The sequence below is a fragment of the Thermobia domestica genome, chromosome 14 (genome assembly GCF_964235325.1).
Source record: "Thermobia domestica chromosome 14, izTheDome1.hap1.1, whole genome shotgun sequence".
In the NCBI taxonomy this organism is placed as follows: Eukaryota; Metazoa; Arthropoda; class Insecta; order Zygentoma; family Lepismatidae; genus Thermobia; species Thermobia domestica.
In genome coordinates, this window is record NC_137467.1 from 7,266,092 (window position 1) to 7,291,700 (window position 25,609).

Consider the following 25,609-nt stretch of genomic DNA (forward strand, 5'->3'; position numbering starts at 1 on the left):
TTACTTTTGTTTTAATCTACAAAGTGGCTGTAAACTTGAAACCTAAAAAATGTTCCTCTACTTGACCGTCATAATTCTCTATTCATTTTCTCACATGCTCCATCCTGTTCGTTTTTGAGTTCTTTTCCGTATGTGAGATCCAAAGTAATTGCTGTAGTTGTTGTCCTGTGGAGGTAGTCGCGATCCCGGATTTCCAAAAAATTTCAGTCTTATATGATTGGTTGATCTTGAGGACACAAACAGTCAGCCATAAGCATGCCGACAGGAGGAGGTTGTGTCCATGTGATAATTTTGGGGAAAATAACATTTCTCGAAAGTGGTATAGTCTAACTCGAAATGGTAACTTTGGGGGGGGGGGGGGAGAATGGCAAAGTTTGGGAACTGCTCTCAAGCTCTTGGGGGACAATGACACCCCTGGTCAACCACTTGTCGCAGTCATCTCCACATCTGTCACCGTGCGCTACCTTCGAGCTTACACTGTGAATAATGGTGTACAGTCCGTTACAGCTACCATCAGTTGGGAGGGAAATTCTGAAGACTGGCAGGAATTTTGCTTTTAAAATATGTTGAAAATTGGAAGTTTTTACATAATTTTTTACGGTTATTTGTTTGTTCTTTTTTCACTCACTCTTTCTTTCACGGACATACACACATACATCTAAATAAACATAGCCACAAACTTCATGAAGGAAGAAAGAGAATAGAAGAAAGTTAGGAGAGACAAAACGAAAGAAGAAGAAATTACTACCATGAAGGGCTGCTGTGAAATGATCGAGGCTAAATAATCAAAAGACATTTTTTTCTGTTATCCCCTTTTTCTACTTACACGCTGATATAATTTCTGAAATAAGTGGAAAAGAAGCATGGTGCCGACAAATCTAGAAAAGCAGGAAATGTCAGGGAATCTGACAAGGGAACCTTCCGAAAATGATAGTTGCAGTGAAAGATATGGCCTATGCCAATTGAAAGAGCTGTAACAGAGATGAGCATTCCCAAAAAATTAGCTGCCCATAGCAATAGGTTCAAGAAATAGAAGGGGTGAAAGTTCGGGAAACAGCAAGGTTGGACAAGGGGGAAAAGTGCAAATTCCGCAAAAAAGGGGGGGCACGGCAAAATACAATTCTGGCAAGTGATGTACAGAAAGAGGCTTGCCACAATAGGGAACAAATGGAGGCCACCAGTAGGGTTAACAGTGTTGCCAACTGTAATAAAAGTACATGTTTTGCAAAGAGCACTATATGAATTGAGTGCAATATTCAGTGTCATGTAGAACATAAGATATGGTGTGTATAATCAGTGGTACAATCTAACAAAAGACAATAGAAAAAAACAGAAGTTTCCTGCATACTTGGTGCTTTATGTTTTGTTCATTCTAATATGCACAGCTCGTGATTAAATGTGGCGCATTATGGCCAACTTCGTCTTTTCCGTATTTTTCGTACTTCTGTTTTTTCTATTCTCTTTTGTTAGATTGTACCATTGATTATACACGTCATATCTTATGTTCTACATGACACTGAATATTGTTCTACGTGACACTCACTACATATAGTCCTCTTTGCAAAACATGTACTTTTCATTGCAGTTGGCAACACTGTTAACCCCAGTGGTGGCCTCCATTTGTTCCCTATTGTGGCAAGTCTCTTTCTGTACATCACTTGTCAGCATTGTATTTTGCCGTCTTCCCCTCTTTTGCGGAATTTGCACTTTTCCCCTTTGTCCAACCTTGCTGCTTCCCGAACTTCCACCTCTTATATTTCTTGAACCTATTGCTATGGGCAGCTAATTTTTGGGGAATGCTCATCTCTGTTACAGCTCTTTCAATTGGCATAGGCCATATCTTTCGCTGCAACTATCATTTTCGGAAGGTTCCCTTGTGAGAAAACAGGAAAAAGTCAAGGAATTCTGCTAAGAGTCATGGAATTTGGATATGCGTGGAATAAGATTTTAAAAACATTAACTTAGGAACTCTATTGCTTATGGGAACCCGGAGATTCAATCCCGCGTTCACAAAAGCTCTCCATTGACTTCTGTCCTTAGCGAACTGGATTCAGTTTCTACTTTGTATTCCTATTTCTGCGAGATCCACTTAATATTGTTCTGCTATCTGCGCTTAGGTCTTCCTAATGGTCGTTTTCCGATTAACATTCCAGTTAAGACTTTGAAAGCGTTCCTACTTTCTTCCATGCTAGCTACATGACCTGCCCATTTGAGTCTCCTAGACTTAACAACCCTAACAACGTTACGTAAACGGTTTAAATCATGCAGTCCCTTGTTATGAAGTTTCCGCTATTCCCCATTCCCATTCCTCTTGGGTTCGAATATTTGTCTCAGAATCTTGTTCTCAAATACTTTCAGTCTGCGTTTTTCCCTTGAAGTATGCGACCATGTTTCGCAACAATATAGCACAACAAGCATGATTATCATTTTAAGAAGATTTAAGATATGGTTGAATGCAACTTCAAACTCAGGAACTTCTCTGTTTCCCAGTAACGATGTGTTACAAACTTAAGTTCTCTAGCTGTGCGTATTATCTTTTGCCGTTTGCTTGTGCGGTGGAATATCACCTTGATGAACTATCTACAGAATGCATTTGGATGAACGAGTCAGAAATTGTAACCTGACTACAGATTTTAATGTTACGTAACTCAACGTCAGGCCGCAGACAGGATATTGCAGTTCTGATTGAGTTCCGCATTCACTGTTTCTGCAGTCGACAATCCTTGTCAATGCTCAGCTGTCCCAGTCACTTAGGTTTCTATTCCCTCCACTATTACCCTTCACCGATGTTGTTTTACCGCCAGTTGTGTGGGCTGTCATCACATCGGATACTATTCTTCGTGTCACTGGCCACTTTAGATGCATCTGCGCCAACTCATTGCGCATTTACATTTTGACCTTTAGAACTCAAGATTTATTCCCCATTTTATACCACCATATCTGCCCGCTTCAACACATGCCTCTATTCTACACCATCTGACCTATTACAATCAATTACCTAATACATAGCTAGACGCTACACACTCCCCACTGACGCACAGATCTTACGTGATACAAATTACAGATGTCTTCGTAGGACCCGGTGGTTCAGTGGTAGAGCGTTCATCTATGGTGCATGGGGTCCTCGGTTCGATTCCAGCTCACGTCAAGTGAGATTTGTGTGAGCAAGCACCGCGTGCGTGGGTTTTCTCGGCGTTCTCTCGTTTCCTCCCAGTTTCTTCATTCTACCACTTCATTCATTTCTTATCATCAAAGTCTCCTTTAGCGTAGCCGGCATAATCGTGGGACGTAAAACTGAAAAGATTTCATTTGATTTCAAGTAACTTGTGATTTAAAAAATAAATCCTCCAAGACACGGAAATCGTGCTCTGACACTTTTTTTTTAAAAAAAGAAAATAACTGAAAAAAGTAATAAAATACGGAATGAGAAACGACCAACTTGGAAAATGTTCCACACAAAATGATCAGAGGATAAAGTTCTTATAGTATCGTTACGTTCCTTAGAAGATGATGTCTCAAAGCCATAAATACTAAATCCTGACAATAAAATGTACAGTCCGCAGCAAAAAACATGCAACATGAGCACTTAAGTTTATTCTTGAAACTACATCTAACAGCGCAAGGAATCAACATAACGTCCAAGTGGTACGAATCACAACAGGAGAAACCTCGGCGTCCTGCTATGCACACTTATTTTGGAGGAAAAGATTTCGTTGTTTCACAATAAACTTACATGATCATGTTGCAGGTTTTTTTTTCTGCGGACTGTACACTTAATACACGTAGAAAATCGAAATGTACGGATAACTCACTGAAGAAAGTGAGTGCCAAATTCAAGAGCAAGATGGGAACTTGTCCCTTTGGAGATGGGATTTCGTAACCTTTCAGGTTGGCATCACTGCTCCGAATCATCATTGGAGCTTGGATTGACGGGTGCATAATCATCACAGTCTAGGCCGTTCCTCACCACATTTCTCACCTCCAAAAGAGCTGGAGTAAAGGACCATGCCACAATAGGGTCTTAGAGAATAACATAACGGTAGTCCTAATGAGATTGGATACGTTGGAATGATGACACCAGCCTTTAGGTCATTAGGTGTCTTAATTTGTAGAGACGAAGGGCAAGGGAGACTCGACCTTTTAATCTTTATCTGCGCCCATCTACTGATCAGAGGTAAGAAATCGAAAGATATTGATGCTAAAACAATTCTTCGACTCTAATCACTCTAAAATCCTTGGTAATCATTTTTAATGAATGAATGTCAACTTATTGCATAGAGTGCAATGAAAGGTCATCAGCAAATTGTGATAACATTTGGAACATGTAATTTGATTTTCTTAAACACGTCTGTTAGCTAGTGTTGTGTATTTGGACTCGTGTTGCTTCCAACAGAGCAGCGTGTTTCTTTAACAAAGGTATTTTAGCTTAGAATATATTACTAGTGTTTTTTTAAGTTAACAATAGTTGCTCCTAGTCCTATTATGCTATTTTATTTTAAAACATTCAGAGTAATCATTGAGAGTAATAGGGAAACATGTTTCGCCTACTGACCTATTATAAATTTATATCGTAACTCTTCCACGATAGGTGGGGGCGCGGTGGCTCAGTGGTAGAGCGTTCACCTCTGGTGCTTGGGGTCCCGGGTTCGATCCCATCCCCCGCCAAGTGAACTTTGTAGTGGACAAACACCGTGCTCGTGAGTTTTCTCGGGGTTCTCCCGTTTCCTCCCACTTTCTTCATTTCACCATTTTCACTCATCTCTCATCATCACCGTCTCCTTTAGCCTAACCGGCATAACCGTGGGACGTAAAACTTAAAGATTTCATTTCATTTTTTTTCTTACACGATAGGATGTTTTTATTATCTTTTTTGTATTAATCAGAATGAGTAAGTTCACGGATTACAATTAATTTATTGGTGTTTACACCTCTTATTATCAGCGAGGCTATACAGAGTGTTTGTAGAAAAACGTTCAAATACCTTCATATATTATTTCAAAGTATTTAATGAACTGTATTGATTACAACCATGAAAATCAATAAAATGTTAGAAAACTTGCGAAAGGGCTGTGAAGAATATGGAATGAAAATTAAATGTTACAAAGACAAAACCCATGGTGATTCAAACAAAGCGGTCGTTGTCCAATATAGACGTAGGAGGGGAGAAAATAGAACAGGTGACTAGTTTTCGATACCTGGGCAGTATTATTAGTGATGATATGAAATGTGAACGTGAAATAAAAGCAAGGATAGGAATGGCAAAAGAAGCCTTACAGAGGAAGAAAAGGTTTTGTGGGTCCTTGAATAAAGGGTTGAGGAAAATACTCATAAAATGTTTCGTGTGGAGTGTTGTACTGTATGCATCAGAAACATGGACATTAAGCAAAAATGATGAACTAGAAGCTTTTGAAATGTAGGTATGGAGAAAAAGGAAGAGAATTAGTTGGGTCGAACGGAAAACGAATAAGAGGGTGTTAGAAATGGTGTGGGAGAAAAGAACAATTTCAGATATTATTAAGAAGAGGAAGACAAACTGGTTGTGACATGGGTTAAGAAGGAAGTGTATTAAGAAGGACGTGCGAGAGGGCATGGTGGCAGGAAAAGGAGGGAAAAGGCGAAGGAGACTACAATTAACGAACGATATCAAAACTGAACAATCACACGTGAAGACGAAGAGGTTAGCGGAAGACCGTATGGCATAGAAGGTTCTCATTAGCAGTAAGTGACTTGCCAATAATGGCAGAATACCTATGATGATGATGATGATGATGATGATAATTACTCTATTTGTGTCTTTGTGCTGTGAGTAATAGACATCACTTTTTAAGGTGCTCCTCAGTGTTTCTGCACAATTCACACTTATTCACGATTCCATGGAGTGTATATCACGAAAAGAAAAAGTGCGATTACTGACAATGCATGACGGATTCCAACTTTGAGATACTCTATATGGTATTAATGTGAATCTGTTGTTGACGTCCATTTCAACGAACCTCCACAAAAGAAGAAAGAAAGAAAGGGGTAAAAGTCAAGTGACGTGCAGCCATGGCCTATTGCCTAGGACTTGTTGGATAAATAGTGATATCCAACAGGGGATAACATTGTAATGAATGATCAGCTGGATAAAAAAAAAAAAAAAAAAGTAATTTGGCAATTTCAACAGTGGTTCGCATATTCGGTGAGAACCCTAAGACAAAATCCACTTAATTCAGCGTAACATACAATCAAATATCTAGGATTATGTCTAGATCCTACAGTGCGAATGTCGAAAATTATTGACAGGTTTATTGTGCATTGTAATCCTGTAGGCCTTCTCTGAATTTGTGAATGAGTGGTAGGTTCTTGCTCTTTTGTTTTGGTCATGACTTTCACATTCTTTAATCATTGACCTTGACGAACCGGAGCAATACGAAAAATAAAACAGTTTTTATGCTGAAATGCTGTATATTTTTCGTCTTTGCACCTCATTTTAGTTAGTTTTTTTTTGGGGGGGGGAAGGGTTTCGCTATTCGCGTTGCCCTTGCCACCCAATTCTGCGGATAATCGCGACTTTACAGTTTACTCCACTAAGAATCAGAGGTATTCTGGAGGCTTACGGTGATCCCACTTCGTACTAATAAGATGAAGTTTTTCTTGAGGTGTTGCCATTATTTTGATAACCATCGATAGTTGCACGTAGATAAGAGATGAATGCAAACTGAAATGTTACAAAAGCAGTTTAACTAGTTCAGTAAGGTTTGTTGGGCTAGAGTTCCTTCGTTTGTTTCTATAACATTGTCCTTGACCTTAGAGATGATAGGGGAAAAAAAAAAGAACAAGATAATTTTGCTCTTTTGAGAACCATAATTAACATCCAAGTTGGCAAGTGATTCTGTGCAAGTAATAAATAAATAAAATAATCTTGTATAGAATCAAAAATTAGATAATATCTAACCTTTGTAAGAAGAGCTTAGGAATAATTATATACTTGTGAAGAAATGCTTTAATAAATCTTGTTTATCTAGCTGTTACTAGTATCAAAAGACAACGAAACTAAATCCAGATATAAATCAACACAAGCTCATTTTCCACAAGATGAAAATAAGCATTTCGTAACATTTAACCATCATTAAATTATATACTGTATTTTATTGTACTAGAACTCATTTTCAATCACAGTATAGCGAAAGAAGTTGCACTTATCTCGTCGGAGGGTAAGTGTTTTTTGTCATATTTAACCGAGTGTCAGCTTGCTGTGTTTTTTATAATTTCGCTTTTTAGTTGTTCACCACACGTTTTCAGCTCGTTATACGCTATAGGTTAAAATCTTGCTTGGTTAAAACTTCTGATTGTTTATATTTCATAAATCAATTTGTCGAACTCCTTCGTGTCTAAGCGGTTAGCGTACGCGTCTTTGGCGTGAGGATTCGGGGTTCAATTCCAGACAAGAATTCATACGGTCAAAGCCATAGCTCGAGTTTTGGCGCCCCTACACTCACCTTAGCAAGCTTTTACTTTTTTTTTTTTTTAACATATAAGAGAAGCAGTTTTTGTTGTTAAGGTATGCTGAATTTTTATCTAGATGCTTGAACAGCCATTGCAACAGCCAAAAGCGATAATTATGTATTCTTCTACAAATAAGAGCTGTTTTAAAGAGCTATTTGAAGATACTTATCTCGGGCTTTTTGTTAAACTTGACAAAACTACCTTTGTTTGTATAGAAAACCAGTTGGAAAACAGTCGTGGAAATTTATAACTATTTACAACGTTTCATCCTATCGAAAGAAATGTTATTTTAATACATTAGAAACTATGTGCTTTTAAAATGTTCAAAATGGGTGACATCATTAATTTCCAGTACTAATTATAAATTTCTGTAATGTTATTCTGTATATGGCCACACAAATAGCATTTAATTTTGATTTCTTATGGTAAAAATATTTCATGAAATGTAACGGACATTCGGAAGGAGACTTCTTTGCGATTACTCAAAGCTTTCATTCTCACCGTCATGATTAATACGATTGGGTAGAAAAGCGTGATTTTCTAAGCAAACTTATCACCATCAAAACGCCGAACACATTTTGTAGAGTTTGACTGTTTCACTTTTTGAAAACGCTCCTACGTAGACTATAACTCATTACTCGGCACATTGTAAAGCCTATTATATTGTCATTAACAAATAATTTATAACAAATTTCTTTAAGTAATAAGTAAAAACTTGTTGTGACTCTTATTGAAACGTTGGGTTGTGAGCAGAGCGAGCAAGAAAATTTTTAACGAATCTATTTATTTGCAAATCGACAACAATATTGATTTAATAGGGCGCCAAATATGTTTCCGGGCCGCACATCGTTTACTCATTTCCAACACTTTTTCTTTCTTCTTGCTCGCTCAGCGCCATTTTGCTATCAGCGCCCGGAGCAAGCGTCCCGCTCAACCCCCCTTCCAGCTACAGCTCTGCATGTGGTTCGGATTCTAAGTTAATCAGTAGGTCCACGTCTCATATAGCCTTGCTGCTGAAAGGGACGTTAAACTCAATACCAACTAATAAATCAAATTTTCAAACAGAAACCCATCTTGTGGTGTAAATAATAATAATAATAATAATAATAATAATAATAATAATAACAGTAAGTAATAAGGAGAAGGGATAATTTATTCTTAATAGTGAGTCCTTCTAGACGGTTTTCTGAAGAACGGTTCTGGTAATTTTGTTCCTATTTCATAAATAGTGCTAAATATTTAATTAATAATCTGACAATATGGCACAACTGGTTTGGCCTGAAAAAATATATACGGGGAGTAGCCTACTTTGTTCACAAGAGAGGCAATTGGATTATTAAGGGTGATCAGTGAAAGGTTTATAGATGAAGGGAAAGATGTGTATGTGGTATTCGTTGATTTAGAAAAGGCTTTTGATCGCGTGAATTGGGAATTGCTGTTGGAAGCTCTAAAGAAAGTTGGGTTGGAATGGAAAGACCGAAGACTAATAAGAAACTTATATATAAACCAACAAGTAAGTGTTAGAACAGCGGAGGAAATAGCAGAGCAGAATGAAATTGGAAGGAGAGTTCGACCGGGATGCTGTCTCGCCAACATCATTTAATATCTATCTAGAAGAAATAGTGAAAAAGAGTCTACAAAATGAAGACGGCATTTCGGTAGGAGGAATGATTAGGTGTATACGATTTTCAGATTATTTGGCGCTTGTTGCAGAATCTGAAGAGAAAATCAATAAGAAATTATAAAACTTGAGAAAAGGCTGTGATAAATATGGGACGAAAACAAATGTTAGAAAGACAAAAGCCATGGTGATTGGAACAAGAGGGTCGGTGTCAAATAAAGAAGTAGGAGGGGAAAAAATAGAACAGATGACTAGTTTTCGATACCTGGGTAGTATTATTAGTGATGATATGAAGTGTGAACGTGAAATAAAAGCAAGGATATTATTGGCGACAGAAGCCTTTAGTAGGAAGAAAATACTATTTCATGGGACGTTTCATGTCAGAATACTGTCTGGATCAGAAAGATGGACATTACGAAAAAACGATGAAAAACGACTGGAAGCTTTCGAAATGTGGGTGTGGAGAAGAATGGAGAGAATTAGCTGGGTCGAACGGAAAACGAATGAGAGAGTATTAGAAACGGTGGGGTAGAAAAGAACAATTTTGGGTGTTATTAAGAAGAGGAAAGGAAACTGGTTAGGACATTGGTTAAGAATGAATTGTATCCTGAGGGACGTGCTTGAGGGTATGGTGACAGGAAAAAGAGGGAGGGGACGAAGAAGACTACAATTATTGGACGGTATCAAAATAGAAAAATCTTACATGAAGACGAAGAGATTAGCGGAAGACCCTGGAGCATGGATGCTTCTCAGTTGCGGCAAGTGACCTGCCAATAATTGAAGAATACCTATTAGGGTGGAGCGAAAAAATAAAATTTTCAAGTATCAAATTCTAATAGGGCTCAAAAGTTGCGTATTCGCATGTTAAGCAATGGAAAAATAACGAAAAAACTTCGCACTTTGGATCTTCAGTTCGCGCAAACGGCCTAAATTTTTAAAAAATGACAAAAAACACCAAAATTCACCTTTACGGAAGAAATATACAAATTACTCTTTCATTATTTCTATAGCGTCCAAGTACTTTATTTTAGTTGTGTGAGGTCATATTTGTTAATAATTCGTTAATGTGAGTGATTTTATACATTTTATTTTCATAATGATTTTGCAGCTCTTCGCCCATTTCTCAACTTTTTTATTATTATTTTGAAATGGCCCAGAACTCACTACGAGGAGATAGCTCCTATTCGAGTTCCACCCATACCCTATCTAATCATCGTATCAATTAGGATGTGCTAAATTATGTTAATTTAGTCAAGGATGTTGTCTTAAATTCAGATTTTTTAAAATCAAATTGAGCCTTATTAGAATTCGATACTCGAAAATTTTATTTTTTCGCTCTACCCTAATACCTATGATGATGATGTTAAGTTTATTGTTATGGGTGAGTTTTTTAGTGGTGGGCACAAAAACGGTTTTTCGGCTTTTAGAAAAAACGGTTTTTGAAAATTTTCAAAAAACGGTTTCGGTTTTCTCCACAAATTGGTTCGGTTTTCACCGAAACCAGTTTCGGTTTTCTTCAAAACCTGGTCGGTTTTCACCGAAACCGGTTATCGGTTTTTTCCAAAACCGGTTCGGTTTTTCACCTTATCCGGTTTCAGTTTACTTCAAAATTGGTTCCAGTTTTTTTTCCAAAATTTGTTTTTTTTTTCTGACCAGAATAATGTTTCGTTGTACTCCGGAAACCAAATTCGTTTCTACAGAAATAGTTTTGTTTTCCAAAAGTTTTCACCGAAAACAGTTTCGGTGAAAACCGAACCGGTTGTGAAGAAAACCGAAACCGGTTTCTGGAGAAAACCGAAATGTCGGTTTTCGGTTTTTTCTAAAAACCGGTTTCCGATTTTTATAAAAAACGGTTTTGCCCATCCCTAGCTTTTTTCAGATGATTTTCTCAGAAACGACTTATATTTCATAAGTAAAAAATATTTCATTATTATTTGTATAATGTCATATAAATCGCTTACCTGAGAATATCCACAAGCAGTAGTTTACTCTTGGGGCGAGTTTCTTTGTTTCTTTTTTTAAACTGATAATTTGTAAAATATTACATATGCAATTTTTGTTATTTTATAGACAAACATTTCATGAATAACCCTTGTAACTCTCATATATAATTAAATATTGCGGTCCCAGTTCGATTAAAATTATTTTAATAACCACCAAAACTTACTACACTAACTATTTCAATAAATTAAATTATTTTTGTTACTTTTATACGTTGTATTTCCTTAATCCTTATTTCGCAGAAATTAAAAATACACTTTAATCAATGTGGCTTCCTCATTTATTATACAGAGGTTGTTCAGTCTACATTTAGCCAATTTCTACTTACCTAAAAATTTAGAAGATTCCATGGCGCCAGGTCCATAAGTGCTCGATGTGTTTCCCTTGGTTCCTAACAATAGCCCGACAGCGTAATTTCCACTGTAATAGGCTTCTCTGAAGAACTGGGAGTGGAATCTTGTCCCATTTCCTTTGCACAGCTTTCCAAAATCCTTCCACAGCTGTCACAAGGTTTTCCCAAAGCCCGCTTCAGCAATCCAAATCCACAATAATCCATAGGACTTGCATCTGGAGATTTAACAGGTATTTCATTGAAAGGTATCACCTGTATACCACTTGCCTCCTCCATCTCCTTGCAGAATGCGAGGGACTATCGTGAGGTATGTGATGAGGCCTTGTCCATGTGAACGCGCACCAGGTTGGCGTCATCTCCGTACATTGTTGTAATCTCATGCTCGTAGAACGGCCGCATGATCTTTGCCACCCTACGAATACTCAGTTTACCTCGGTAACAGTAGCCAGTAACGACCATGAACCCTTTTGGGAAGGATTCTTTACAGACACTTACCCACCTTCTGAAGTTCTTGGCGCCTTTCTCTCGGTACATGATGGCTTTCGGTTTGCCGCAGTCGGAAAGGTAAATCGACGTTACGACGTACATCCACCTTTGTTTTGCCAGATGCCGTTCGTACAGCTTCCGGGCGTTACACTTTCGTTCCTTTTGGTGGGCATCCGTGAGAAGATGTTCGCGAGCTTTCATGACTTTTTTCAACTTGAGTTGATGGTGTAACGTCCGGCTCACAGTCCCTAAAGACACGTGAAGACGATTTGCCATACACCTTTGTGTTGGCGGATTTTCTTGCATTGCCATTTTGCGAAGTTTCCTCTGCATGGTGGAGGTGGCCTTGGTGCATTCCCGCTTCCTAGGTAACTTCGTTGATGATCCAAATGGTGGTGCTACGTTGCCCTTGTACTTTTTAATAACATCTTTTAATCCACTTAAACTAATGTTGCAACCACTCTTCTTGCACTGTTTTCCAATGACAGAAACACTAAAGTGGGCGTCATAAAGAGCCGCAACATAGCCTTCCCAAAACTGGCTTAGTTTGGGCGGCATTTTGGTCACAGAGCGGAAACCCGCACACTTGGAAACAAATTTAACATAGCACTCACAACAATGGTCCTGTTTTGTGCATTATTGTCGTCCGCGCGGAAAAACAACTCCGTTCCCAGGAAGCCACTGCACAACACTGCAGGTCGCCACGAGCCAGGTCGGTGAGTCCATTCTGCCCGGGAGGGGGAAGGAACAAAATCGGCCAAAGGTAGGCTGAACAACCTCTGTATCTGTAACAGCATAAATAAAACAAGTTTAAACTAGTGGTGGGCCCAAAAACCGGGTTTTCGGTTTCCGATTTTTAGAAAAACTGAAACCGGGTTTTGAAAATTTTCGAAAAATGCTTTTTTTACCGAAACCGGTTTCGGCTTTCTCCAAAACCAGTTCCTTTTTTCACCGAAACCGGTTCCGGTTTGCTCAAAACCAATTTCAGTTTTGTTTTTCCAAAACTGGTTCTATTTCTGACCAGAATAGTGCTTCGTTGTTCTCCGAAAACCGATTCCGTTTTTACAGAGATAGTTTTGTGTTTTGCAAAATTATTTTCAGCGAAACCAGTTTCGGTGAAAAACCGAACCTTTTTTTTTTTGGAGAAAACCGAAACCGGTTTTCGGTGAAAGACCGAACAGGTTTTTAGAAAAAACAGAAACAGGCTTTCGGTGAAAAAACGAAGCGATTTTAGGAGAAAACCGAAACTAGTTTCGGCGGAAACCGAACCGGTTTCGGAGAAAACGTAAATGTCGGTTTTCGGTTTTGGTAGAATCCGGTTTTGCCCATCCCTAGTTTAAACAAGTCTAGCCACAAGATTTGTTATCATAAGGTACCAGACTATTGTCCTGGTTGCCCTATAACTAAATACATAAACCTTATCGTTACACCCTATTGTATTGTATAAGTTATTTTCTATGGAAAACAATCTACAAGGGGTAGTTTACTTTTGAAAACGTGTTTTCTTTGAGTGATTTTTTTTTTAAAACGCTAATAATCTTGTTCGTATTTCGCAAGAAAATATTTCGTTAATAACTGCAGCACAACGTGATTTAGTTCAGGGAATTGGAGTGAGAAGGTTTAGTGCGATGGCTCGCACTTTTTATTCGACTATCAGCATATAATTTATTAAAAAGCACGTGCTTCTGAAATGCATGGCGCACAATCAGCCCCAAATGACACCTCTTCTCTGGACCCAGTTGTCTAGAGACTCTCTACAGCCAGTACAGAATCATCATCATCATCATAGGTATTCTGCCATTATTGGCAGGTTACTTGTAGAAATTGAGAAGCTTTCATGATCCATGGTTTTCCGCTAATCTCTTCGTCTTCATGTATGTTTTTTCCTGTCTTGATATCATCTATTAACTGTAGACTTCTTCGTCCCCTCCCTCTCTTTCCTGCCATCATATCCTCTAGCAAGTCTCCCATAATAGCCTACAGTTCCTTCTTAAGATATGTTCCAACCAGTTTCTCTTCCTGTTCTTAATAATATCGAAAATTGTTATTTTCTCCCTCACCATTCCTAAAACCCTCTCATTCGTTTTCCGCTCGACCCAGCTAATTCTCTCCTTTCTTCTCCAGACCCACATTTTGAAAACTTCCAGTCGTTTTTTATTTTTACGTAATGTCTATGTTTCAGACCCACACGAAGCATTTTATAAGTCTTTTTGTGAACTCTTTATTCAAGGTCTCACAAAATACAGTAATTTCTTCCTCCTAAAGGACTCTTTTGCCATTCCTATTATATTTTTACTCTCATTTCACGTTCACACTTCGTATCATCACTAATGTTACTATTCAGGTACCGAAAACTAGTCACCTGTTCTATTTTTTTCCTCCTATTTCTATATTTGACAGCCTCCACTTCATACTAATTACTAGAGACCGGATGTTTAGGCACTAAAAACCTAGAAAATAGGCAGGCAAATAGGCACTAAAAATTTAAAAAATAGGCAGTAAAATAGGCACTAAAATGCATCTCGAAATAATGAAGATAAATACTCAATACCATTAAAAAATAGATTCAAGTCATAAATAATGCTCGAAGAATACAGAAACATACTTCTTTGTCAATATCTTCTTTTATTGCATATATAAAAACGAAACTTGCTATGCATTCCATATATACTGGGTGAACCTGGAAGATGTGCACATACTTCGGGAGGTGATTCGTGACATCAAAAGAATACAAAAAGTCCTCTTGCATGTTGTGGAATTCCGCACCGTATACGAGTGACAGGGGGGCTAACTTGGAATCGAAAATCGAATCCTGACAATTGGAGCGAGACATAAAAGTTTGTACCTACTTTGGGAGGTGATTCGTGACATTCAAGAGGACTTTTTGTCTTCTTTTCATGTCACGAATCACCTCCCAATGTATGTGCACATCTATCTGTTCCATTCCAATTGTCAAGATTCGATTTGCGATTCCAAGTTGGCATCATTATCACTAGCACACGACACGGAATTCGACAAACTACAAGATAACTTTTTGTTTTCTTTTGATATCATTAATCACCTCGGAAGTCTGTGCACATCTTTGAAGTTCACCCTGTGTATATATTGTAACATACCACGTGCTTGTGTTTACAAACACCTAATATACGTATATATGTATGTATTATTTATGTTATATAAATTATATATTTCCCAATGAAGGCTTATTTTGAAGAAAATACATAGAATAGGCAACATTAGGCACTAAAGCAATTATTTAGGCAGTAAAGGTCGAAATAGGCAAAATAGGCAAAATAAAATTGGCTTAAATCGCAACTATAACCTGCTATATAAACTTTAAAACCTCATTTTTGATCATATCTTTAGTATTAAAGAATAGGCATTTTGCCTAACATCCGGTCTCTACTAATTACCATGGCTTTTGTCTTTCCAACATTTATTTTCATCCCATGTTCTTTACAACCCATTCTAATCTTTTCTAAGATCTTATTGATTTTCTTTTAAGGTTCCGCCAGAAGTACCGTATCATCTGCAAACCGCATACATCTAATTATTCTACTTCCCACTGAAATGCCATCTTCATTTTGTAGGCATTTTTCACTATCTCTTCTAGATAGATATTAAATAATTTGCTATTCTGTACAGCCAGTACAAAAAGTTTTGCTATATTCGCTTGCTATTAAAAAAAAAAAAAAAAAAAAAGGTAAAATGACTAGGCAAAGTTCAATAAGGTTCCGTTGATTATGTTGATAGTATGTTGTTGGGATTAAGTTGATCGTTTTACTTTAACGTATATTAAGGATCTGTTGTTGAAATTCGTATGTTTATTATTAGAATCACACACTAAGACATGTAACCAGTGGCGTATTTACGATTTTCTTTCGGGGAGGGCTTTGCCTGAAAATGTGAAAATTCTGCAAGATACTTCATATACTTTACTATAGTAAGTAAGATTTCGAGGGGGGACTTAAGCCCGGAAGCCCTCCCCGTAAATACGCCACTGCATGTAACATTGTAATGTTAGTACGTACATCTATTTCTTCAGACATGACTCTTGAACGTATGCGAATTTTTATATTTTGTTTTTCGTAATAGATAGTTCGAACAATTACCTCGGCCGAGTCCATTAACAGATTAAATCCGTTAAAAGGTTAACGGGCAATGACAACTTTAACGGTGAACTTTTAACTACTGCTTCCACAGGAAAATTCGTTGTCCGGACAGCGGTATATTGTACAAAGATACGGAATCCTCTTGTTTACTACAGAAATCAGTACGGAATATATGTTATCCGTATGCTACATAGGAACTGCCCTTGGATATTACATCATGCCGTTGCAGGATGTCTGATATCTAACAGTTTTCCATATATCAAATGCATATACTTATCTAACATACGTCCATTTGTATGTGAGATCCTGACCGCCTATATTGTTTCATACGGAAAGTACGTATAGATGGAACACTTATATACTTTCAGTTATACGTTTGCTGTACGTTAATTCCAAAAACTACAGGATTTACAAATGTAACATACGATTTTACGTACGCCACACACGATTTTTTCTCAGTGTAGAAGTGTGAATATGGTGGTATATAAACAGGGGCGTCATTTAGGGGGGGCAGGAGGGGCAATTGCCCCCCAAGGGTTTGAGGAATACATATACTTTAATGGATTGTCTACTAATATACTAGTACAAAACAGGAGACTTATATCGGTGGTGCTCTTGCCCCCCTAAAGCGAAGTCTGAAATGACGCCCCTGTATATAACCCATATTCACACTTGTGAGCAGGGGTAAGAGTGAGGGGAAATGCGAGAAGATGTCGTTCCCCACTTAAAAAAAAACTATGGCGTCCCTCCACTTCCTAAAAACTTACAATGGGCAAAAATGAGCGCGGGGATAGCGTGACGTCATACGTCCCTCTTTCTTTTCAGATACACTTTTACCCCTGAAGCAAGTGTTTTGATTCTGCTTTTTTTTCAACAGGTAGCTAGAAGAAATTGTTAATCGAGCCAATCTGTTACTGTATTAACACCTAACGGGCAATTAAAGGTAGCTTAATATAGCCCATATCTCATGAATGTAAGAGAACTGCTGAATTCTGATTGTTGCAAAAATAGCTAAAGCGATTGCTTCGGTCAAGTTTGTTAATGAAGTCAATCGTTAACAATCCAGCGACTTTAACGGTGACTTCTGTATCCTATCCTAGAAGTGTAGGTTATTCGCTAAATCGTTACAAATAATAAAAAAAATTAAATAAACATATATCAGATGTTATTAAATTTCAAAATTTAAAAGCTTATTAACAAAATATTTTTATTGCTTTTTGAAAAATGATTTGTATGTGAACATCGCAAAGCAATCAAGCTTCAAAGTGAACTGCGGAGCCCTCTCACTCTTGAAGCAATTGAAACAATGGGAGTTAGTCTTTTTCCGCGAGAACATGTTTCTCTTTCCACTTCATAATGTAAAGCTGAGAGACTCCACGCTATTTCCCTTCCTCACGCCCACTGCAAAAAGGTAGAAAATAGAACCTCTTTTCCAGTCTGGGTAAAAATGTGATTACATTTTGTGCAAGGGTAGGCGGTTAATACTCTTCAGCCTGAGGAGTATTTTAAACTTGTCATACACCTTGCCCGGAAATACTGGCCATCGGTTACTATTGGCACTAAAATCTTCACCATCTTCTTAAGTATTGATCAATACCAACATCATCTTTCTATGACTTATGGTTCCCAAGATATGGCTCCTTAAATCTTCCGAAATCGGAACTTTTTTTTTTTTTTGCCAATATCTCGGAACGGTAAGAGTGACACGAAAAATTACACCACTTCTTTACATAGTTTTTGATACTCTATCGAATAGATGGCTCAAATTGAAAAAATTCGCAAATAACATACAAACAAAGAAACAAACAAACAAACAAACAAACACACACACACACACACACACACAGAGAGAGAGAGAATTCAATTACGAACTTTTTCATTTTTCTTGAAAATAAATTGTACTGTATGTATTCTAAAATGGCATTATTTTACTATTAAATGAGAGAAATAATCAAATGAAAAGCTTTCATGAAATTACTTAATTTTGAAAATTTCTCATTTAAAAATCATCCTGTGTTATTTTTCCTAGTAAACAATATTTGCTGTAAAAAAAATTATAATTGTGTTCAGTCTACGACTTAACGTTTAACGATCACCAAAGGCACTGCCCGATAATCCAGCATTTTCGGTACCAGACATTGACCAAACGCCGACGTGCCGGATTATCGTAAGTCTACTGTATGTCTAAAATTTTATCATGGCACTTAGTGCGTGGGTTTTCTCGGGGTTCTCCCGTTTCCTCCCACTTTCTTCATTCCACCATTTCATTTATCTCTCATCATCACCGTCTCCTTTAGCCTAACCGGCATAATCGTGGGACGTAAAACTTAAAAATTTCATTTCATTTTTTTTTTACGTTTCAGTTAAATTACGTTTCAAATCAGCACTTTACGTTTCAGTTAATTATAAAATACTTTTGCAGACAATGGTTAGTAAACATATGAGAAGAATTTCTGATGTAACTCAATAGATGGCAGCACGTATCTATCAGCGAGGAATTAGAACTTGTTTGTTTCGGCGCCAATCATTGGAAAAACCAACAGGAAGGTAAGAAATTAAAAGTGAAGTTAGTTGAACGTTGTTTTGTGGAAGTAATGCGGCGAATGATCTAATTTCATAGATTTATTTTCAAATACAGTAAATCATGTAACTTTGCCACATCTCTAACTTAGCGTAAGCTTTATAAGACCTGCATTTGTTTAATGTTTTACCCAATTGCTTTTACCTTATTGGATTTGATTTCGTGTAAAGATGCAGCTCACAATGATTTTCCAGAAAAAGCAGACTATAGTGATTGCGAGGACTCGTGAAGCTTGACCTAGATTTACCCATTTCACCACCCAATAGAACGTAAGGGTGTGTCCCCAGTGGCGTATTTACGATTTTGTTTCGGGAGGGGCTTTGCTAACTTTCGGGTGGGCTTTGCCTGAAAATTCTGCAAAATATTTAATATACTTTACTATAGTAAGTAAGATTTCGAGGGGACTTAAGCCCGGAAGCCCCCCTAAATACGCCACTGGTGTGTCCCGATCGTCAACTCTCATCCATGAAATTTTGACAGTGTCGTCTCTCGCGCTATACGGAGAACATGTCCTGAGGCTACAGCGTTCTCAGATTGCTAATAAATTTCGTGTTGTTATTATTATTGTTATTTTATATTTTTGTATTGTTATTGTTACCGTTTAATTCGAATGGTTAGTGTTCGTGTCATAGTTCTTTAAGTGTTGTTTCCTTTTGTCGCACATTCACAATGTCTTCTAAGTTTGGTGTACTTCTGCTGTTTTACTTTTTGTAAAGTGTGCGTTTCGGAAGCGTATTTTCGAAATACACTGGACTCTAGCCATAAGGCATTGTGAACGGGTTACGCTTGGCAACAATATAGGAAAAATAAATGACGTCTATATCGCGATCCTGTTGGTGACATCACATCACCTACCGTACATGATATAGCACAAAGTAAACACCCGTTGCTGTCGGCCCTTGTAGCCGAGTGAAATCGTTGTTAGCGTGGGTTCAATCCGTGCCTAAGGGAACTTTTTTTATTTTTAAAACACTTCTTTCGTTAAAATAAGATTAAAAATAATATCCAAATAGTGATTTAACGATTATTTTTTAAAATTTTCATTTTGCCCTTGTACTATACAGATCCATAGCAAAAGTAGTAGTATAGTAGTAGTAGTAGTAGTAGCAGTAGTAGTAGTAGTAGTAAAAGTAGTAGTAATAGTAGTAGTAGTAGTAGTAGTAGTAGTAGAAACGGGTTAGAATGCAATTCAGCATTCATTTGTTTCCGTGCGATGTTGCCAAACGTAACACGCTTACAATGTCTTCTGTCTAGGACTGAGTGTATTTCGAAAATATGCGTTTCTGAAGGCAGCTCCACGAATCTTCCCGAATTCACGTGAGCAGGGTTGCCAACTTTCCTTAAGAAAAAGTCGCGCCTCCTCCCCTTCTGCGGAGACGACTACGCGTATAGCAAATCATTGAAAACCATATAAATAATAAGCTGAATAACAGGAACCTGAATGAATGCGGCACGTTATTATTGTTATTTTGCCACCCACTGCTCATCATTAGGTATAAGCAATATATGCAACAAATTTCAAACCAAAACAACTGCAATTTATTTAATAGCTACAAACAAAGTTTAGAGAGAAAACTATATATTAGATTTTTTTTTATCACAAATGAGTTCATAACATTGTTAACGAATTACTGACAAAAAGTATTACTAAACTCAAGCCTTATTCTTTGGCTATCATCATACAACAAATTCAAACCAAAACAATTGTAATTTATTAAATATAAACAACGTTTAAAAAGAAAACTATATTAGAATGTTTGGTTTTTATGACAAACAAATGAGTTATGGTTAGTGTGGTGGCCACCCGCTGAAGTGAGCGCTAATGTTACTGCCACTGCGGTAGCAGTCGCTTTTATGTAGAGGTTGCAATAACAATGTTTTTAGTTCTGCATGGAATATATGTACTATCACCATAATCGGCTGGATTATCAACTCAAAACAATTAGGGAATAACTATAAATTAAAGATAAGCTACTAACTAATCATGATTCAAGTCAAAACATAAATTTGTTAAAATTGATTCTATACATAAAACTGTGCGTGTAAAACAATAAGTTATTCCTTGGTAAAAATGACCCAGTAAAATATTAATTAACTTTGAAAATCGATAAATTGAGAAAATATGCGTCCCGACGGGTGTCTGGTCGGGACGCGGGACAAATATGTCAGAAATCGGCACAGTCCTGACAGAATCGGGACGGTTGACAACCCTGCACGTGAGGGAAAACAATTCTATGATTTGTGTAGAGCCCAGGTTTCACAAGTCGTCGCAGTCATGAAAGGTTTAGAGTAAGAAGGGTAGTTCTGTTCTTTAAATTTTCAATGGATTGGAGTAGTTGATTGATTGATTGATTGATTAAAGTTTTAGTGTCCCTTTCAGCATGTAGGCTATATAAGACGGAATCTACAGTTTAAGGAAACTGAAGCACTGTAATTCATTTAAATTTCAAGTCTTTCCTACGGAGACTCCGTGAACGAAAGGCGCGCGCATTAGCCGTTAGACCAGCGGAGTGCGCTACAGCTGGACTGAAGCAGCCGGTGATGTATAATTTATTTTTTCAGGTCTTTCAATAATTTTTTCCTCTCTCCTTCAAATTCTTATTTTTTTTTTATATATTTCTTTAGGTAAAATGGCTGAATTAACGGTTCTTTTGTCTTGTATCTTACTTCTGCCTTCTCTTCTTTGTGCCAAAGCAAAATTTAGGTTTCTTTGCACTTTATGTTTTTGAGAATCAAAGATAATTAAGTGACGTCACAAAGCACTTTCGTACTACAATGGCTACTTCCACGACATCAAATAAAAGATTTTGTACCAATTTTTTACAAATTCGCACTGATTGCACACCTATGTATGACTCGAGATGCAAGAACTTGACTATTTGTCTGGGAAATCTCTGTCTGTCTGTCTGTCTGTCTCTCTCTCTCTCTCTCTCTCTCTCTCTCTCTCTCTCTAAGTTAATAGTAATAGATTCAAGGAAGTAATATTTAAAAAAAATAAAAGAAAGTGCTGAAAGTAAGGTATTATCAACTTAATTATTGAAACGAAACATCTGGATAGAGAATGGTAATAATCAAGTATTTACAAGCCCTCAGTTTACAGGAAGACCAGTGACAGCTACGAACCCTAGTAGCAAGAAAGCATTCGGCCAGTTGGCTCGTGATTGGCTTTTGACTTATTCCCTTGCGCTTTCAACGCATGCTTTCATACAATCTGCCTTTTGTTATACTTGCAAGAGATGCTTTAGACACTTCGCAGAGCGTTATAGCATCACTATCTGTTCATTGGCTATTGACTTGACTTGACTTGTAAAACGTTTGCCTCATGCTTGAATGAAGCACTGAATGTAAGGTTGCTCCCATGTAACTTTGTTACTGGAATCCAGCTTGCGGCATGCTTGCACGTTTTCCAATTAAGCTGGATGCAAGTGTGGCTGACTTACAATTCAAGCTTACAGCAAGCGGTTTGCTAGTTGTCTCTGCTGCTAGGGAAATATTACTTCGAGAGAAAACAATTTAGTGATAATCAGAGTATTAATAGTACTAATTCTCTTTTATTCGCATTTGTAGCTCGTCGGAAGGAATTAATAAACACTATTAATAATAACGTAGAAGAGAAAATCATTAATAACACGGTTTTGTCTGTAGTGACTCGGTTTCTTATGAATTCATTAAATAACGACTTCATTATTACAATATAAGTAAACGCAATCTATTTGAACCGCATATCAATGTCTGTTTATAGTTACGTATAAATAATTATTATCTTTTAAAAACAGAGCTTGTAGCGAACGAATTGCATAAGGTAAAATCTTTGCATTAAGATATAGCTACTTTCTAAATATCATGGCTGGTTCATGAAATTATATATGATATAAACATTTTTACTTTCAGAATCTTATAGTTCCGCCGCAATGGATTATACACGCTTTTTGAATGACCTTGCAAAGAGGCGTAAACCTTGTATGTTAAGGGAGCTTGGTGAGTACTTTTATGAACAACAGAATGTAATTTCTTTCTCTTTTTTCCTTGAAACAGATGAAAATTAATTTTCACTTATTTTGCTGATTTCCTTATTTAATTACAAGAACCAAGTCTCGTCCCGATACCATTTTTATTAGACACACTACTAGCTCAAAGATCTTACCTTTAAGATACCCAGCAACTTTGTTCTACAATATTATTGGAGTTTAAAATTCATACGCTGACAAAACTCTATTCGTGAAAGATTACAGGGAAAATTATGCTTTGTTTGTTGTTTGGGATAAAAGAAACTAACAAAAATGTTCAATGCCAGCTACTAGATATTTATGTTATTCTTGGAAGGCTATATGCACGCTTAAAATTACAGTATAGGTTAGCGATTATTTCTCAGATTTCTGAGACTGTTCTGATACCTTTGTTAAGTCATCGCTCGTATTTCCTAATTCCTTCATACATTCACCTAGTTCCGTAACAACCGTGCTATTGTTTTCACATCGCTTAACACCGCCTCTATGTCAAATTGGTAATACTACAGGGTGCGGCACGTAAAACCGGCCCGTCGTAATATTCTGGTATATTGTGTTTTTGGCAACACTTAAATAATGTACCTTCCTACCAAGAGATGGCGTGTCGAGGTCGGGTCGACTTACGTGACCTGCAGCAGTCACGTGCAGCCGCAGCCAGTGAAACTTGTCGAAACCAGTTTAGAAAAAGGCCTCGTTGTGTTAAGCCGGGTGAGTGTCAGTGTGTGATAATGCCATATTCGATATCCGAGCGTGTTCCATTGTTGAAGGGTTCATTCTCACTGGATCTTTTGTGAAAACAAAGAATTTGTTTCGGGAGAAATTTCCAGAACGTTCTGTGCCAGCAAAAAGCACCATTCAGGAATTGATTGAAAAATGGCGGCGTACAGGATCATGAGTGACGAGGCGTGGTTCCACCTGTCTGGGTACGTAAATTCCCAAAACAACCGGTATTGGTTGACAGAAAATCCACACGCAATCCACCAGGTACCCTTGCATGATGAGAAGATTGGTGTTTGGTGTGCCATTTCATTTATGTGTTGTAGTTAATCATATTCAATACATTACATTTCATTTTATGTGTTCACTTTACGGGCCGGTTTTACGTGCCGCACCCTGTAGTTCAGGGCTACCCGCGATGAAAATGCCTTTGCCTTTTGACCTTTGGTAAATTAAATTTGTTAATTTTAAGTGTCATTTTTATGCTCTATAGGCTAAACGAGACGGATGATTTGTGAAGATGAATAATTGTTGAATTAAATTTTGTGGTCTTCCACCGGGAATCCAACCTGGAACCTTAGTGTTGAAATTACACGCTACAGTGGTAGCTATGGTGGGAGTACTGGCTTCTGTTAAAATAGAGTCTTATTACCACAATCACTTTTCTTTCTTTTTTCTTTTCTTTTCTTTTTTCTTTTTTTTTACTGTGTAGAGATATGAGAGATCTATAACACGCTAAAGTGGTATAGATATACCGCATTGACTTGACACCTTGTCTTCCATTCCAAGCGCTGCTATCGGCTGAAGGAATTCCACTCCCTTTCGCCAAGGCTCTCTCGCTTAGCAACAGCTGAACCCTTATTGGCTCAACGCGTGGGTGTGTAGCGGGTGTGCACTTTAGTTCACATTTTTGCCACGGTTCAAGACATTTTGGCAGTACTATAGCAATGTTTCTGTGTCTCACTTCTGTACTTCTGCCCAACAGACATCCATTAGTTTCAATTTTTCATTGTGTTTACATTTCTTTCTCCATCAACTTATGAACATTGTTTCGTCTTACTTTTATTGACATTGAAATTGTGCTTATATGCTTGCTGCTAAAATCGTTGTGCTTGCTGATTTTAGTATGGGATAGGGTTGCCAACTGACTGGTTTTTCACCGGCCTGGACGGAAATACTGCTGCTATTTTGATTAAAGCCGGTGACCGGCACAAACTTCATACCAGCTCCTTTATGACCATTTTTTTTTTAAAATTCGTATCTAGCTCGCAGTATAGATTTAAAAAATAACTTTCATTCTGTAAATCCAAAACTGTTACCTTTCAGCATCTATCAACGATTAATATATTTTGTTCATTTGTTTAGGTAATTTTAAAGAGATGACAGGGACTGTACAAGGGAAAATTGAAAATTTACTTATAAGGAATTTTGTACATTTATTGAGAGTGAAAAAGGACTTCTTAAAGCAATTTCCTGTCGTTGAATATAAGTTTAAATAATAAATACCATTTTCCAAATCCAAAATTGCCACGTAAAGATTAATATACTTTTGCTCATCTGCTTCGATAATTTTAAAGCAGTGGCAATTACTGGTAAATACAATAAAATGATGAATGCAGATTTCAGTTTTTCATTTATAGCAGAATATATCTATTAAGCTTATTAGTAAATGTACTAAGGATATGCAGAATACAAGGTGCTAATGCACTTTTGTTCTCGATAGTACATTTCCTTCCCATGGATGGGTCGGAACAGAGATAATTTACACTTAGACCTATATCATAGGGAATTTTGAGGGGGTGCCGTTTTTATTTTCCAGAGTTGGCAACCCAAATATGGGAGAGAGCAAGGAAAGAGAGAGATACTCTTTTTACTAGACACGATTATAGGATAAGAAGGTGTCAATTGGGTGACTTAGCTGCACGGCTTTTGCTGTCTCAATTTTTTTGATGCGAAGTGTACAATGTTGGATCAATTGGCTTGCATTAAAATTGTGTTGTTCTAACACCATCATTTTTTGCCGTGTAGGTAGGATGGGCTAATATTATTTTTGTTTATTCTATTTCGTACATCGTAACATGTAGGACAAAAATACTTAAATCTACAATAAAATTATTCAATATTGTTTACTTACTGATGTGTCAAAGTTACTGATTAGTAGTCTAGTAAACTTTATATCAATTTAAAATAAAACTTGAATGAATTCTTTAAGATTTTATACAATTGAGCATATCTCGCTGTTAACTG

The 25,609-nt window shown here is 37.2% G+C and overlaps 1 protein-coding gene across 1 annotated transcript in view; it reads left to right on the forward strand.

Moving 5' to 3' along the window:
• Positions 1–7,112: 7,112 nt before the first annotated feature.
• Positions 7,113–25,609, forward strand: part of LOC145669494 (kynurenine/alpha-aminoadipate aminotransferase, mitochondrial-like) — a 63,620-nt gene continuing 45,123 nt past the window's right edge. The window contains exons 1-2 of the mRNA XM_081737674.1: positions 7,113–7,193; positions 22,530–22,616. Of these exons, the coding sequence (XP_081593800.1) occupies positions 22,550–22,616 (67 nt within the window). The 5' untranslated portion in view covers positions 7,113–7,193; positions 22,530–22,549. The remainder of the gene's footprint in view (positions 7,194–22,529; positions 22,617–25,609) is intronic.